The 15,199-nt window shown below is 42.7% G+C and overlaps 1 protein-coding gene across 1 annotated transcript in view; it reads right to left on the bottom strand.

Moving 5' to 3' along the window:
* Positions 1–10,129: 10,129 nt before the first annotated feature.
* The window catches only part of LOC126251711 (protein yellow-like), a 119,411-nt gene continuing 114,341 nt past the window's right edge, over positions 10,130–15,199 (bottom strand). The window contains exon 7 of the mRNA XM_049952305.1: positions 10,130–10,854. Coding sequence (XP_049808262.1) covers positions 10,474–10,854 — 381 coding nt within the window. The 3' untranslated portion in view covers positions 10,130–10,473. The remainder of the gene's footprint in view (positions 10,855–15,199) is intronic.

Here is a 15,199-nt window from a genome sequence, read left to right as displayed (position 1 = left end):
ACTTTTTTTTTTTTTTTGACACGATCTGGCGTACTGGAAGCGGTGGCTGGTTGCTTCGACGTCCCATCGTGGTGATGATAATGTCGCGTGTATAGCCCGAAACAAATTGTCCTGGTCTGGTTGTTCCAGACTAAAGACTTCCTATCAATACAAATGCGCCTCTGAGGGAGACGAAGAAGGCTCGCCACACAACCACTGACGGTACAGTGATTGATTTTCACAAGCAAAGTCACACAGTAACTCCGATACAGTCAACTTTAGCCAAAACTGCCCAAGACAGACAACATAGGCCGCTTGTACGCAGAACGCTCAATTGCCAACTGTACTCGGAAAGTTACGTTGAGGTCGAAACTTCAGCAACTTCGTTAAAGAGTTACAATCTATTAGACATCCAACGGAAGGCAGGCTGTCCAGAGCAGCGAGAGCTCAGTGTTGTAACATACTCCGACTGAAAGGCGAGAGCCGACTACCCCACAAGAGCACCCGTAGGGCGTGTCTCAGCCGCTATTCTACAATGTCGGCGTCTGGAAAGCATTCACTCGACACCCTCACACCCGTCGGCTTACCCTTTCAAGATCAGCAGATCCCGCCTGTCACCGGACCACCCGGGTGACGAGAGACGCTGCGTGGGAAGTCCGCGTGTGAAGGAATAGCAACTTTCCACCGCATGCAATTAGAGAGGAGAATCATAAGATAGGTATATGAGAGGGGGCTCATGCCACCTCTCACACGTAGAATATGGCGAGCAGCGTAAGGTCTCAGAAGGATCTCTTTTCTTACTTCGTCACTGGCATCACCCAGGAACTCTTTCACATCTTACGACAATGCATCTTCATATATTGATTCCAGGTCTTCGTAGAAACTGTCTTTTTCACTATCGTCTTTATCTTCTGTAGGTGCATGGTATGAGACTATTGTTAGGCTGTGAAACTTTCCTTTTGTTCTTGTGCAGCATATTCTTTCATTGACAGTCTTGAAGTCCGTGATATTTCCTTTTATTTGGTTGGTTATTGGAAAACCAACTCCAAGTTAATGTTTACATTCTCTATTTCCACTACAGTAGTAGCCCTCGCACTTATCTTTATGCATGCCTTCTACAGGTCATCTCATTTCGTTCAGTTCCACTATGTCTACCCTGTACCTATTCAGATCTTCATCCAGCACCTTCAACACTCCAAGTGTGTAGTGATCATACATTCCAAGTGCCACATCTCATTTTGTGATTGCTGCATGATGTTCTAGAGTTAACCTTTGACTTTCTGTAATCGTTTCAATTGTTGGTCCCTACCAAACGCGAGGCTATTTCTTGGTTTTTCGTAAGAGCTATATTTTTTACGGTGTGGGAGGCCTGGCCACACACCGAATCCCCAACGTGGATGGTCAGGACATCCCAGTTAATCTGAATCATCACCTTTGACGTGTCCGGCTTTTGAGACCCTAACAGCAGCAGACCTACCACAGGCTTAGATCTAAGGATCAATCGACCACGCAAGCCCCACCACTACTACAAGATAAGGTTACCAAAATTAATTACGTAGCTTTATTTTTTCGAGGTGATAATTAAAACTTTATGACTACCCCTTATAAAAATAATTTTCGTTTCTTTTATGTATACTAATTACTGTGCCCAAGTTCATTTTTATTAATAGAAAGGAAGAATTATTAACAGTTTCTTGTATTGCTTCTATGTAAGAGGATACAATTTGGCGCCAGCTTACAGGATGGGGAAATCAATAGAAAAGAAGTGAGAGGTCCAAGCGCTATTTAAATATTAGCTGACGACTGCCAGGTTTGCCCACAATAAATGCAATATAAAGGAAAAGAAAAAAATACGAGGAGATGAGACACAAACAGTTCAAATAGAGTGGAAAGATGACATGTTTTCTTTGAAGTCAATCCCTTATTGCTCGTCTGTTAGTCAACTGTCAGTTCATCACGAAAATGTCATGTGTGTGAATCTGGAGACGATATAGTTTGGCTAGAAACGTCTGATAAAGGAAAATTTCAAGAATCCAATTTTTAACTTATTCTCTGTATGTTTCAGATTTAGTTAAAGTACCCACTGATACGTCATATGTTATCTTAGCCAAATGCCATTGTCGTTTTAATTGAGCTAATGTTGTCTTAAACAGGTCATTTTTGCAGGAGGCACCAAGCTTACAACTGTTCATTTACTAGGTTGGAGTAATGTACAGAGATCCAAGTTTCGAGGTATCAGCGATCGCCAGCGTCATCTATTATTTTCATAATGGACTTGTTTTGGGGACGAAAACAGAATTAGATCATCAGTCTGTCGTTAACGGAGTCCCATCGTAGCTCAGTACGGCAACTTCCTCATGGTGTCATTTGAGTACTTGTCGTCAATATTAATGTGCTTCATAATGGTACAACGTAATAAAATAAACAGTCTGCAGTGAATTCAGATGCACAGGAAGAAAAACGATAGCGGAAGTATTGTGGTGCAAATAATAAACGCTAGGAGAACGGAACTCTGTTGCTCAGAAGCCTCGTTAAAGGAAATGTAACGGAATAAACATTAGATGTAACGTATATACACTGTAAAAAATTAAATAATGGACATAATATCAGACAGATTGGATGATTTATTGAAGAGAAAGAGCTTCACAAATGAGCAAGTCTATAAAGCTTTAGTCCACCTCGACTCTCAAGCAAGGGGTCATTCGGCTTGGTATTGATTGATAGAGTTGTCAGATGTCCTCCTGAGGCATATCGTACCAAATTCTGTCCAATTGGTGCGATAGCCCGTCAATATTCGGAGCCGGTGTTCTCAGTTGGGGAGAGATCCGGCTATCTTGCTGGTCAAGGTATGGTTTGCAAGCACGGAAACCAGCAGTAGAAACCTGAACGGGCATTATGTTGATGTAATGTGGGACCAGGATGGGTTACCATGAAGCGCAACAAAACGAGGCGTAGGATATTGTCGACAGGGCGCTGTGCTGTAAGGGTGCCGCCGATGACAAACAAAGTATTTTCTTATAAAATGCAATGGTATCCCAGAGATGGAGCGATGCGTTATTGACTTGCTCAGTTTGTGCAATTCTTTTTCTTGAATAAATCAGTCAATTTTTCTGAAACTGTAAACATTGGTTTGCCTGTACGTGCACATCACATCTACCGATTTTCGTCCAATTTGGATAATTCCTTTGTGGTACGACGTTTCTTCTGTCTTAAGAGTGTATTAATGGTGCTTGGCTCTACTGGAGGGAACTGTTGCTGCTAAAATAAAGAGAATATGCAGGGATAATTTTTGTAATTTTTGTTGGAAGATATTTTTTCGTTGTTGCATCAATGTTCACGCATAACACACTTGTATTTAACAAAGTAAAGAAGTAGCCACACGTTTCAGCACCAAAAAAACGCCCTGTAGTAGAATGATGTTTGATTCGTCAGCATATGAGTCAGACAGCTATTATACGACGTTTGGTAAACTCAGAGAGATCAGAAGTTAATGTATGACTATTACGTAATAGCACACCAAATGCACACATGTTAGTCGACAACAGAGATTTCACGAACAGAGAATGGGGATTGTCATTAATTGCTAATTCTACAGGGCTATTACAAATGATTGAAGCGATTTCATAAATTCACTGTAGCTCCATTCATTGACATATGGTCACGAGACACTACAGATACGTAGAAAAACTCATAAAGTTTTGTTCGGCTGAAGCCGCACTTCAGGTTTCTGCCGTCAGAGCGCTCGAGAGCGCAGTGTGACAAAATGGCGACTCGAGCCGAGAAAGCGTATGTCGTGCTTGAAATGCACTCACATCAGTCAGTCATAACACTGCAACGACACTTCAGGACGAAGTTCAACAAAGATCCACCAACTGCTAACTCCATTCGGCGATGGTATGCGCAGTTTAAAGCTTCTGGATGCCTCTGTAAGGGGAAATCAACGGGTCGGCCGGCAGTGAGCGAAGAAACGGTTGAACGTGTGCGGGCAAGTTTCACGCATAGTGATGTGAAAGATTCAGTGTATAAACCTCCTCTACCAAGAAACGTGCCAGAACTGCGAGCTCGCATCAACAGTGCTTTCGAACTCATTGATGGGGACATGCTGCGCCAAGAATGGGAGGAACTTGATTATCGGCTTGATGTCTGCCGAATCACTAAAGGGGCACATATCGAACATTTGTGAATGCCTAAAAATACTTTTTGAGTTTTTGTATGTGTGTGCAAAGCATTGTGAAAATATCTCAAATAATAAAGTTATTGTAGTGCTGTGAAATAGCTTCAATCATTTGTAATAACCCTGTATATAATAAGAAATTTTGGATCATTTTTAACCTCTGTATCATTAAGTGGCCATACATTCATATAAGACTAATCGATACGGGAAACACGACTATCAATTTTCAGTGAGAAGAAGCAAGAACACAATATATTTGTCATGTTTTGCCTGTAAGCTTGGTTGCATCGCAAAGAGAAATGTTCCGATAAAGATCAGACACGGAAAAGTCAAAGGTCATCCAGCTAACTTCTGTTGGTTCACTGCCTGCAACAAAGGAGGTTAACTGTATCTCATAATAATTTTTCAATCTCTGATGTTGTTGGTTTGGTTTTCAGTCTGAAGACTGATTTGATGAAGTCCTTCACGCTAGCCTACTCGGTGTCAGCCTCTTCATCTCTACACAGCTTCTGCAACCTACTTAGTCTGAGGCTGCTTACTGAAGTCAAGACGTGGTCTCCATCTACAGTTCTTATCTCCTATACACTCCTCCACTGACAAAGTGACGATACCTTGGTGCCCGAGGACTTGGCCTGTTAACCAATACCTTCTTTTAGTCAAGTCTTTGCCGTAAATATATCTTCTCTCCGACTGTATTCAATATCTCCCCATTAATTATTTGATCTACCCATCTAATCCTTAGCATTCCACTGTAGAACTATACTTCGAAAATTTCTATTCTCTTCTTGTCATAACTGTTTATCTTCCACAGTTCGCTTCTACACAAGACTCTACACACAGATACCTTCGGAAAAGACTTCCTAACATTTAACCTCGTATTTAGTATCAACAAATTTTTCTTCTTCAGAAGTTATTTCCTTGCTATTGCAGATCTGCATTTTATATCTTCTCTACACCGGCCATAGTCAGTTGTTTTGCTGCCCAAACAACAAAACTCATCATGAGTGTTAGTGTTTCCTTTCCTAATCTCTGCGTCACCTGATTTAATTCAACTGCATTCCGTGACCATTGTTTTACTTTATTGATGGTCATCTTATAATCTCGTTTTAAGACACTAACCATTTCGTTCAACTGCTCTTCGAAGTCCTTAGCCGTCTCAGAATTAAAAAAGTCACCAGAAAGAAGTCAAAGTTTTAATGTTTTCTCCATGAAATTCAGTTCCCTTTTCAACTTTAGCCTTGGTTACTTTCACAGGTTGCTCAATGTACAGAGTGAATAACATCAAGGATAAACTACAACCCATACTGACTTTCTTCCTATCACGTCTAACTGCAGTCTGGTTTCTGAAACGAGTCACAGATAACGTTCCGCTCTCTGTATTTTATCCCTGGTATCTTCAAAATTTAAAACAGTGTATTCCAGTCTACATTATCAGATTTCTCCAAACAGACAGGGCCAGAAATGGAAGCTAACGTGAGTAGTTGAAAGGATTTGCGTACAAGTACTAGAAATTAACATTGAATATTTGGAAAGGCATTTGCTCTTACGGCGTACCAACTGTCCTGTACCCTCTATCAAGAGATGTGGACGGTATCTAGGAAGCCACAGGCTACGCTGGCTCATTCAAAGTAGACACAAGCATGCTGTCCTTTGTTGTCGTTCTTGCCCACGATACTGTGTAGCTGCTCGGCACTGCAAGAACTCGGCAACTCCTTTAGCGATCCAAGTGGGAGGTGAAGTGGGGGCACTCAAGATTTGGCGTCAAGTAACTTCAACCTTTTTCCAGAGATGAAGTACTCGGGTGGATGAAGTCCTACTTTATGTGAGGAACTGCCATTCACCGTGAGACATGGCTTCAACAAGCTACAGTCTACTTGCAGAGAACACGGTAAAAGTTATGAAAAACGTTTCATTTTTTTTTATTTGCTCTAAGCACTATGGGACTCAACATCTGAGGTCATCAGTCCCCTAGACTTAGAACTACTTAAACCTAAATGACCCTAGGACATCACACACATCCATGTCCGAGGCAGGATTCGAACCTGCGATCGTAGCAGCAGCGCGGTTCCGGACTGAAGCGCCTAGAACCGCTCGGCCACAACGCCCGGCGTCTTTGTGATCTCTACATCCACACATATTATAAAAATGGATATACAAATACTCTAAGACAAGAAAATAACGCACAACGAGGGAATTATCCGAATGGGACGGAAATCGGTATATATGATGTACATGTACAGAAAAACAGAAAAAATGGATGATTTACTCAACAGAAAGAGCTCCACAAATTGAGAAAGTCAATAATGCGATGATCCTCCTCTGGACCTTATGCAAGCAGTTATTCGGCTAGACACTGATCGATAAAGTTGTTGGAAGTCCTCCTGAGGGATATCGTGTCGAATTTTGTCCAATTGGCGCGTGAGATCGTCAAAATTCCGAGATGGGGGGGGGGGGGTCCCTGCCTATGATACTCCACATGATCCAACTGGGGAGAGGTGCAGCAACCTTGCTGGCCGAGCACGAAAACAAGCATTAGAAGTTCTCGCTGTGTGTGGACGGGCATTATCTTGCTGAAATATAAGCCGAGGATGACTTGGCCTGAAGGGCAACAAATCGGGACGTAGAATATCGTAGACGTACCGCTGTGCTGTAAGGGTGCCGCGGATGACGACGAAAGTGGTCCTGCTATGAAAATAAATGGCACTCAGACCATCACTCCAGTATGGGCGGGCGACACTCAGGTTGGTGTCCCACCGGTGTCTGGAGCGTCTCCAGACACGTCTTAGACCTGGAATCTCATTGAATGAAGTAGAATTGTCTTCAGTGGTGAGATCCTCCTCGAACTGAGTCCCGACGACAAGCGAAGGCATTTGTGGAGACGCCCCAGACATTTTCTTATTTGTCTTAGCGTGTGTGTATGTATGCATGTAAGCGTATCTGTCCCACATCTCCTCATAAAACAACGCATCGGTTTCAGTCCAACTTGGTACACATATCACTTACTGTCTGGAGAGAGTAGGAAGCCTATCAAGGGAGCTAGGGCGAGGCTGAAAAAATAGAGTAGTTGATGATGCTGAAATTCGCTGAGTTTGTTCATCCAGTATTTCAGAGCGAGAGCACTTAGTGACTTGCACCAAACTTTACATATGATCATAAACCTTTACGAAACTTGTTCTCGGTGATAACACGCACAAAATAGTGGAAGGGAAAACGTTTATCGCTTACTACATTTTTGCTGTTCATGTAATAAAACTGTCGCATCAGGCATGACGTTTTAATTTATTATGTCTCCGCTAACAACTCTGTTCACAAGAACCTTCGCAGAGAGTATCCGCATCTGCCGATGAATTTACCTACAAAACTGTATCATTGTACGACACGTAGGTCAGAACATGTGACGTCATAAACACTGAAATGCCTGAATAACTGGGGCATCATGAATGACGTTTTCATTTATTGCTTATTTACTACTAGCTGTATTCGCGATACCCTCAGGGGACGGCAGATATTCTATGAGATATGACGTCATAAAAACTGAGATGCATGAAAAACTGCCGCGTCATGCATAACGTTTAAATTTATTACGTATTTACTACTAACTCTATTTGGAACACATTTCGTAGGCAGTATGTAAATATGTCACTGAATGAGCCTACAAAATTTCTCATTGTACGACATATTGGAGATATTACGTCATAAACATTAAGCTGCGTGAAAACGAAACTGCAGGACGAAATTCGCTAAAGATACAGGTGAAATATGTGTGCAAATATGTGTTCAATATGTTCATTATATGTGACATTAGCGTACTGTAGCAAAGTCAGCGGTCAAAGCTCCTCTAAACCCTTGAAATTTATTTCAACCAAACTTAGCACACATGTTATCTGGAAATAAATACTATGGAGATAAGGACCAGCAACCTGCAATGGGAGGGGGGGGGGGGGTGATCAGTAACATGAAGGCAGAAGGGGGGGAAGGAGGAAGCGGACACTGATATGAGGTGGGAGGAAGTAGACACAGTGAAAGGCTGGTGGAAACGGACAGCGAAAGGAAAGAGGGAGAGACGGGCAGAGAGAGGGGGAAGGAAGAAATGGATAGACGAAAGAAAGATGAGGAGATGGGTAGAAGAAGGAAGGAAACACGTAGATAGAGAAGGGGGCAGGAGGAGATGGACGGAGATGGGTTGAAGATGGAAGGAAAGACGAAAAGAGAGATAGAGAAGGGGGCAGGAGGAGATAGACAGGTAGAGGGGAGGGGGACTTAAAGGTAATGAGGAGGGGCAGGAAGAGATGGATCAGAGAGGGAAGGGAATATAAGCAGAAGGGGAAGGAGGAGATGGACACTGGGGCAGGAGCAGGTGGACAGAAAGAGAGAGATGGAGGACCAGATGTACAAAGAGAGGGACAGGGGGAGGCAGATAGAGAGGGAGGTGAGTAAAGGAGATGGACAGAGAGAGGGGGGAAGGTGATGGGTAGAGAGGAGGGCGGAAGAGATGGACAAAGAGAATGGGAAGGAGGAGATGGGCCAGTGGAATAAAAACATACTTGAGCAAAACCACGTACTCAGCTAGTTTACTGTGATTTTGGCCCTTTCCGAGGTACCTTTATTTTAAAAAATACCATCGGAGAAACATCATGCGATGGTATCACGGAAAGAAGGAAGGAAGAATGGGTTCAACGTCCCGTCGACATTGAGGTCATTAAAGACGGTGCGATGGTATCAGATTATGAGGATAGTCACAAAAATTTAATTCAAAATGGTTCAAATGGCTCTGAGCACTTTCGGACTCATCTGAGGTCATCAGTCCCCTAGAACTTAGAACTACTTATACATAACTAAGCTAAGGACATCACACACGTCCATGCCCGATCGAACCTGCGACCGTAGCGATCGCGCGGTTCCAGACTGAAGCGCCTAGAACTGCTCGGCCACATCGGCAGGCCAAAACTTTAATTATCAGCGGGAAAAAGTATTATCTTAATATTTGATTCACAATGAAATCTCCGTACCACGTTACCATTACCGTAGTAAGCTGTCAATGAACCAGTTGAAGTTGTGTAGCCGACTGATGAAGCACAGTATGTACGATAAGTAGTCATACAATTTCAGTTATCACGTCAAAAAATAAATAAAAATATGTATGTGTAGCGCGTCTGCAAATATTTATCGAAAAACAAATAAAAATAATTACATAATTTATTTTTGAGGTGGTGATTAAAACTCGGAATGAAAAACTGCAGCAATATGAAGCATTCGTCAGATGGTAGTGTACTTTATACCACACATGGCTAATAAATTCTCAAGTAAATAAAATAAAAAGAGTAAAGATAAGAGTGAGAGGGTAGTGGAGTATTAGATAATATCACGCATTTCGATATTCTGTATTAAATCTTTATTAGAAGAAAACAAAATACATGGTCTTTATGTATCATCTTTATAAATATATAAAAAACAACTTTGTGAGACTTCTGTAGTAACAGAAAATGGAAGTCCTTTCAGAAATGTGCGCATTGTATTATTTTGTAGCTGCTCTCTGTTTGACAGAAGAGTACCGTGCTAATATGGCATAATGTCTACAATGCTCTTCAAAATTCTAGCACATTTCGAAAGTTTGTAACAACCGTTGTGTGATGAAGGTGAAGTAGAGATTTATTACGGTTGAGCAATTTTCGCAATACTAACCAATACTAACTATGGAGAAGATACCCGTTAACCGTGAAGTCCTTCAGGAACCTGAAAGTATAATACTTATTATGACATCGAAGTAATAGTGGTCCTTTGAGTAGTGGTCCTAGCATAAATTTCAGTAAGAAGAAAGAACAACAGACTGATCGCCTGCATGGAATTAACTTTCTAAGAGGACATTTGTTACATATTTACGAAGTAATTGAGAGTGTATTTCAGTTACACAAAGGGAAACATTTTATTTCACGGGAAACTTTCTTTGAACGAAATTAAAACGTAAACTAGAAATAAAAAAACATGAAAGTTTTTATTATTGTAAAGAGATATGATTGAAAGATGACGGAAGAGGTTAAGTTTTTCGATCTTTGGTGAGCGTGAAACTTCAGTTTGGCGCATACGTAATTTGACCTTACACTGTTTGACATAATAACTGAGGCGGTTAATAGATCCTCACTGAATGTCATGTACATGACGGGATTTTCCGACTATAGCACAAGTTGGTATCTTGACACACGCCAATGACGCAGTTGTTGTTATTTACTCAACACTCCAACGCGCTGGTACAAAAGAGCACTGTTCCAGACATACGCCAGCTCCCATATCACGTACGCCTGCTGATCGCTCTCAGATCATCCCTAGAGGGTGAAGTGACCCACCGCCGTGGGCGCTCCAAAACGTGGGTGTTGTACACGCGGCGATGGCGCCACGTACGGTGACCTGGAGCTAGAGAGCGGCAGCGTCCATTTGCCGTATGAGGGCAGCGGCTGGTCGAACGTGCCGAAGAGCTGTCGCTGGTACGGGTCCTGCGTGAAGCGGGCGGCGCCGTCCTCCTGGAACCTGGAGACCAGCGGGGGGCCGGAGAACTCGCCGACGGAGGGGTCGCACGGGGTGCCAGCGATCGCCGTGCTCACCGGGCCGGAGAATATGCGGAAGTTCACGTCGGAGTAGTCCAGTTCCGCCAGCAGGAACACCGGCATGCGGTCCGACATCACCCACAGGTTGCCAGCGCGATCCACCTGTCATTGTACAAGGCATACTTTAAGTGGACACTGGAAGGTGTCATCTACATCTACATCTACATCTACATCTACATGGATACTCTGCAAATCACATTTAAGTGCCTCACAGAGGGTTCATCGAACCACCTTCACAATTCTCTACTGTTCCAATCTCGTATAGCCCGCGGAAAGAATGAACACCTACATCTTTCCGTACGAGCTCTGATTTCCCTTATTTTATCTTGGCGATCGTTCCTCCCTATGTAGGTCGGTGACAACAGAATATTTTCGCATTCGGAGGACAAAATTGGTGACTGGAATTTCGTGAGAAGATTCCGTCGCAACGAAAAGCGTTTTCTTTTAATGATGTCCAGCCTAAATCCTGTATCATTTCTGTGACACACTCTCCCATATTTGGCGATAATACAAAACGTGCTGCCTTTCTTTGAACTTTTTTGATGTACTCCGTCAGTCCTATCTGGTAAGCATCCCACACCTCGCAGCAGTATTCTAAAAGAGGACGGACAAGCGTAGTGTAGACAGTCTCCTTAGTAGGTCTGTTATATTTTCTAAGTGTCCTGCCAATAAAACGCAGTCTTTGGTTAGCCTTCCCCACAACATTATCTATCTGTTCCTTCCAATTTAAGTTGTGCGTAATTGTAATACCTAGGTATTTAGTTAAATTTACGGCTTTTAGATTAGACTGATTTATCGTGTAACCGAAGTTAAACGAGTTCCTTTGAGCACTCATGTGGATGACCTCACACTTTTCGTTATTTAGGGTCGACTGCCACTTTTCGCACCATTCAGATAGATTTTTTAAATCATTTTGCAGTTTGTTTTGGTCTTCCGGTGACTTTACTAGCCGATAAACGACAGCGTCATCTGCAAACAACCGAAGACGGCTGCTCAGATTGTCTCCAAAATCGTTAATATACATAACGAACAGCAAAGGGCCTACAACACTACCTTGGGGAACGCTAGAAATCACTTCTGTTTCACTCGGTGACTCAATTATTACGAACTGTGATCTCTCTGACAGGAAATTACTAATGCAGTCACATAACTGAGACGATACTCCATAAGCACGCAAATTCACTACGAGCCGCTTGTGTGGTACAGTGTCAAAAGCCTTCCCGAAATCCAGAATTACAGGATCGATATGAAATCTCTTGCCAATAGCACTCAACACTTCGTGTGAATAAAGAGCTAGTTGTGTTTTACAGGAACGATGTTTTCTAAACCCATGTTGACTGTGTGTCAATAGACAGTTTCCTTCGAGGTAATTCATAATGTTCGAAAACAATATATGTTCCAAAATCCTGCTGCATATCGACGCTAATGATATGGGCCTGTAATTAAGTGGATTACTCCTATTACCTTTCTTGAACATTGATATGACCTGTGCAACTTTCCAGTCTTTGGGTACGGATCTTTCGTCGAGCAAACGGTTGTATATGATTGTTAAGTATGGAGCTAAGGCATCAGCATACTCAGAAAGGAACCTAGTTGGTATACAGTCTGGACCAGAAGACATGCTTTTATTAAGTGAGGATATTTACCTCTACATTACTCATGTTGGCAGCTGTCTTTGATTTGAATTCTGCTATATTTACTTCGTCTTCTTTCGTGAAGGCATTTCGGAAGGCTGTGCTTAGTAACCCTGCTTTGGCAGCACTGTCTTCGATAGTACGAGGGCTATTCCGAAAGTAAGGTCCGATAGGTCGCGAAATGGAAACCACGGTAAAAATTAAAAATGTTTTATTTGCAACAGTTAGATACACCTTGCAGCTACTTATCTCCATAGTCGCCGACCCGACTTAGACGTGTATCGTAGCGTTGTACCAACTTTCCCATACCCTCGCTATAGAAGGCAGCCGCCAGTGCTCTCCGCCAATTCTCTACGCTGGCCTACACCTCGTTGTCTTGTGCCGAAATGTTGTCTTCATAACCAGCGGTTCATGTGACCAGAGCTGAAACTCAGAGGGAGACAATTACGGGCTGTATTGTGGGTACTCTCACATTTCCATTTGAAAACGATGCAGGAGCATCTTCATTGCCCCTGCAGAATGCGGCTGAGAATTGTCTTGAAGACGAAACAGCACGACACTTATGTAATGTTAGCTGCATAGCTTCAGGGGAAATTTCTCACCAGGCCCCCGTACTTGGCGGCAGACACTATTTTCTAGACATCTTTACGCACTCACTGCGAGCTCAGAAATGAGAAGAGCGACGTGATGCTAACTGGGGTTATACTAGAGACACTACCCAACACATCTGTGCAAAGCTTTATCGGATTTTCATAGTCGTTTCCATTTCGTGACCGATCGGACCTTACTTTCGGAATAGCCCTCGTATCTCCATTGCTATCGCGCAGAGGAAGCACTGATTGTTTCTTGCCGCTAACATACTTCACATACGACCAGAATCTCTTTGGATTTCCTTCCAGTTTTCGAGACGAAGTTTCGTTGTGGAAACTGTTATAAGCATCTCGCATTGAAGTCCACACTAAATTCCGATTGGTTGGTTGGTTGGTTTGGGGAAGGAGACCAGACAGCGAGGTCATCGGTCTCATCGGATTAGGGAAGGACGGGGAAGGAAGTCGGCCGTGCCCTTTGAAAGGAACCATCCCGGCATTTGCCTGGAGCGATTTAGGGAAATCACGGAAAACCTAAATCAGGATGGCCGGACGCGGGATTGAACCGTCGTCCTCCCGAATGCGAGTCCAGTGTCTAACCACTGCGCCACCTCGCTCGGTACACACTAAATTCCGAGCTTCTGTAAAAGATCACCAATCATACGGACTTTGCGTTTGTTTAAATTTGGCATGTTTGTTTCGTTGTTTCTGCAACAGTGTTCTAACCCGTTTTGTGTATCAAGGAGGATCAGCTCTATCGTTTGTTAATTTATTTTGTATAAATCTCGCCATTGCTACCGACAGTTTTTGGCATGTTTGTTTCGTTGTTTCTGCAACAGTGTTCTAACCCGTTTTGTGTATCAAGGAGGATCAGCTCTATCGTTTGTTAATTTATTTTGTATAAATCTCGCCATTGCTACCGACAGTATTTCTTTGAAATTAAGCCATATCTGGTCTACACTTATACTATTAATTTGGAATGAGTGGAGATTGTCTCTCAGGAAGGCGTCAAGTGAATTTTTATCTGCTCATTTGAATAGGTATATTTTTCGCTTATTTTTCGAGAATTTGGGAATTAAATTATTCAATTTTGCTACGACAACCCTGTGTTCACTAATCGCTGAATCAGTTTTGATGCTCGTTATCAATTCAGGGTTATTTGTTGCTAAGAGGTCAAGTGTGTTTTCACAATCGTTTACTATTCGCGTGGGCTCATGAACTAACTACTCGGAATAATTTTCAGAGAATGCACTTAGCACAATTTCGGATGATATTTTATGTGTACCTCCGGAATTAAACATGTATTTTCGCCAACATATTGAGGGTAAATTAAAGTCACCACCAAATATTATCGTACGAGTCGGGTACGTGTTTGAAATCAAACTCAAGTTTTCTTTGAACCTTTCAGCAACTGTATCATCTGAATTGGGAGGTCGGTAAAAGGATCCAGTTATTGTTTTATTCCGGTTGCCAACAATGATCTCTGCTCACTCTAACTCACGGGAAGTATCTACTTCAATTTCGTGACAAGTTAAACTACTTCTAACAGCAACAAACACCTCACGGTCAACCGTGTTTAGCCTGTCCTTTCGGAACACCGTTAGGTCCTTCGCAAAAATTTTGGCTGAGCTTATATCCGGCTTTAGCCAGCTTTCAGTGCCTATAACGATTTGAGCATCAGTGCTTTCTATTAGCGCTTGGAGCTCTGGTACTTTCTCAACACAGCTACGACAATTTACACCTGTTATACCAGTGGTTCTTGTATCTACGTAATTCCTGTGTTCAGCCTGCACCCTTTTTGACTGAAACCCTTCTTGTGTTTTCCCGAGACCCTCTAACCTAAAGAACCGACCAGTCCACGTCACACAGCTCCTGCTACCCGAGTAGCCGCCTCCAGTCAGCTGGGCTACGTCGTGGTAAGATAGAGATTTAGAGACGAAAAACCTAAGCGAACCGAAAAAAAAACCAGTTACCCACAGCAGACATCACACTGGCTCTAGCCTTGATAAAACCCTCAGTTTGTTGTGGAAGGGAGCCCAACACCGTGCCGCGCGGAATTTGCAACCTACGTCCTCAATTATTTGCTTGACGTATTCCAATCTCTGTCTTCCTCTACAGTTTTTGCCCTCTACAGCTCCCTCTGGTACCATGGAAGTCATTATCTCATGTCTTAGCAGATGTCCTATCATCCTGTCCCTTCTCCTTATCAGTGTTTTCCACACATTC

The sequence above is a fragment of the Schistocerca nitens genome, chromosome 4 (genome assembly GCF_023898315.1).
Source record: "Schistocerca nitens isolate TAMUIC-IGC-003100 chromosome 4, iqSchNite1.1, whole genome shotgun sequence".
In the NCBI taxonomy this organism is placed as follows: domain Eukaryota; kingdom Metazoa; phylum Arthropoda; class Insecta; order Orthoptera; family Acrididae; genus Schistocerca; species Schistocerca nitens.
The sequence above is the reverse complement of the archived record's forward strand: the minus strand, read 5'-3'. Positions and strand labels throughout refer to the sequence as shown.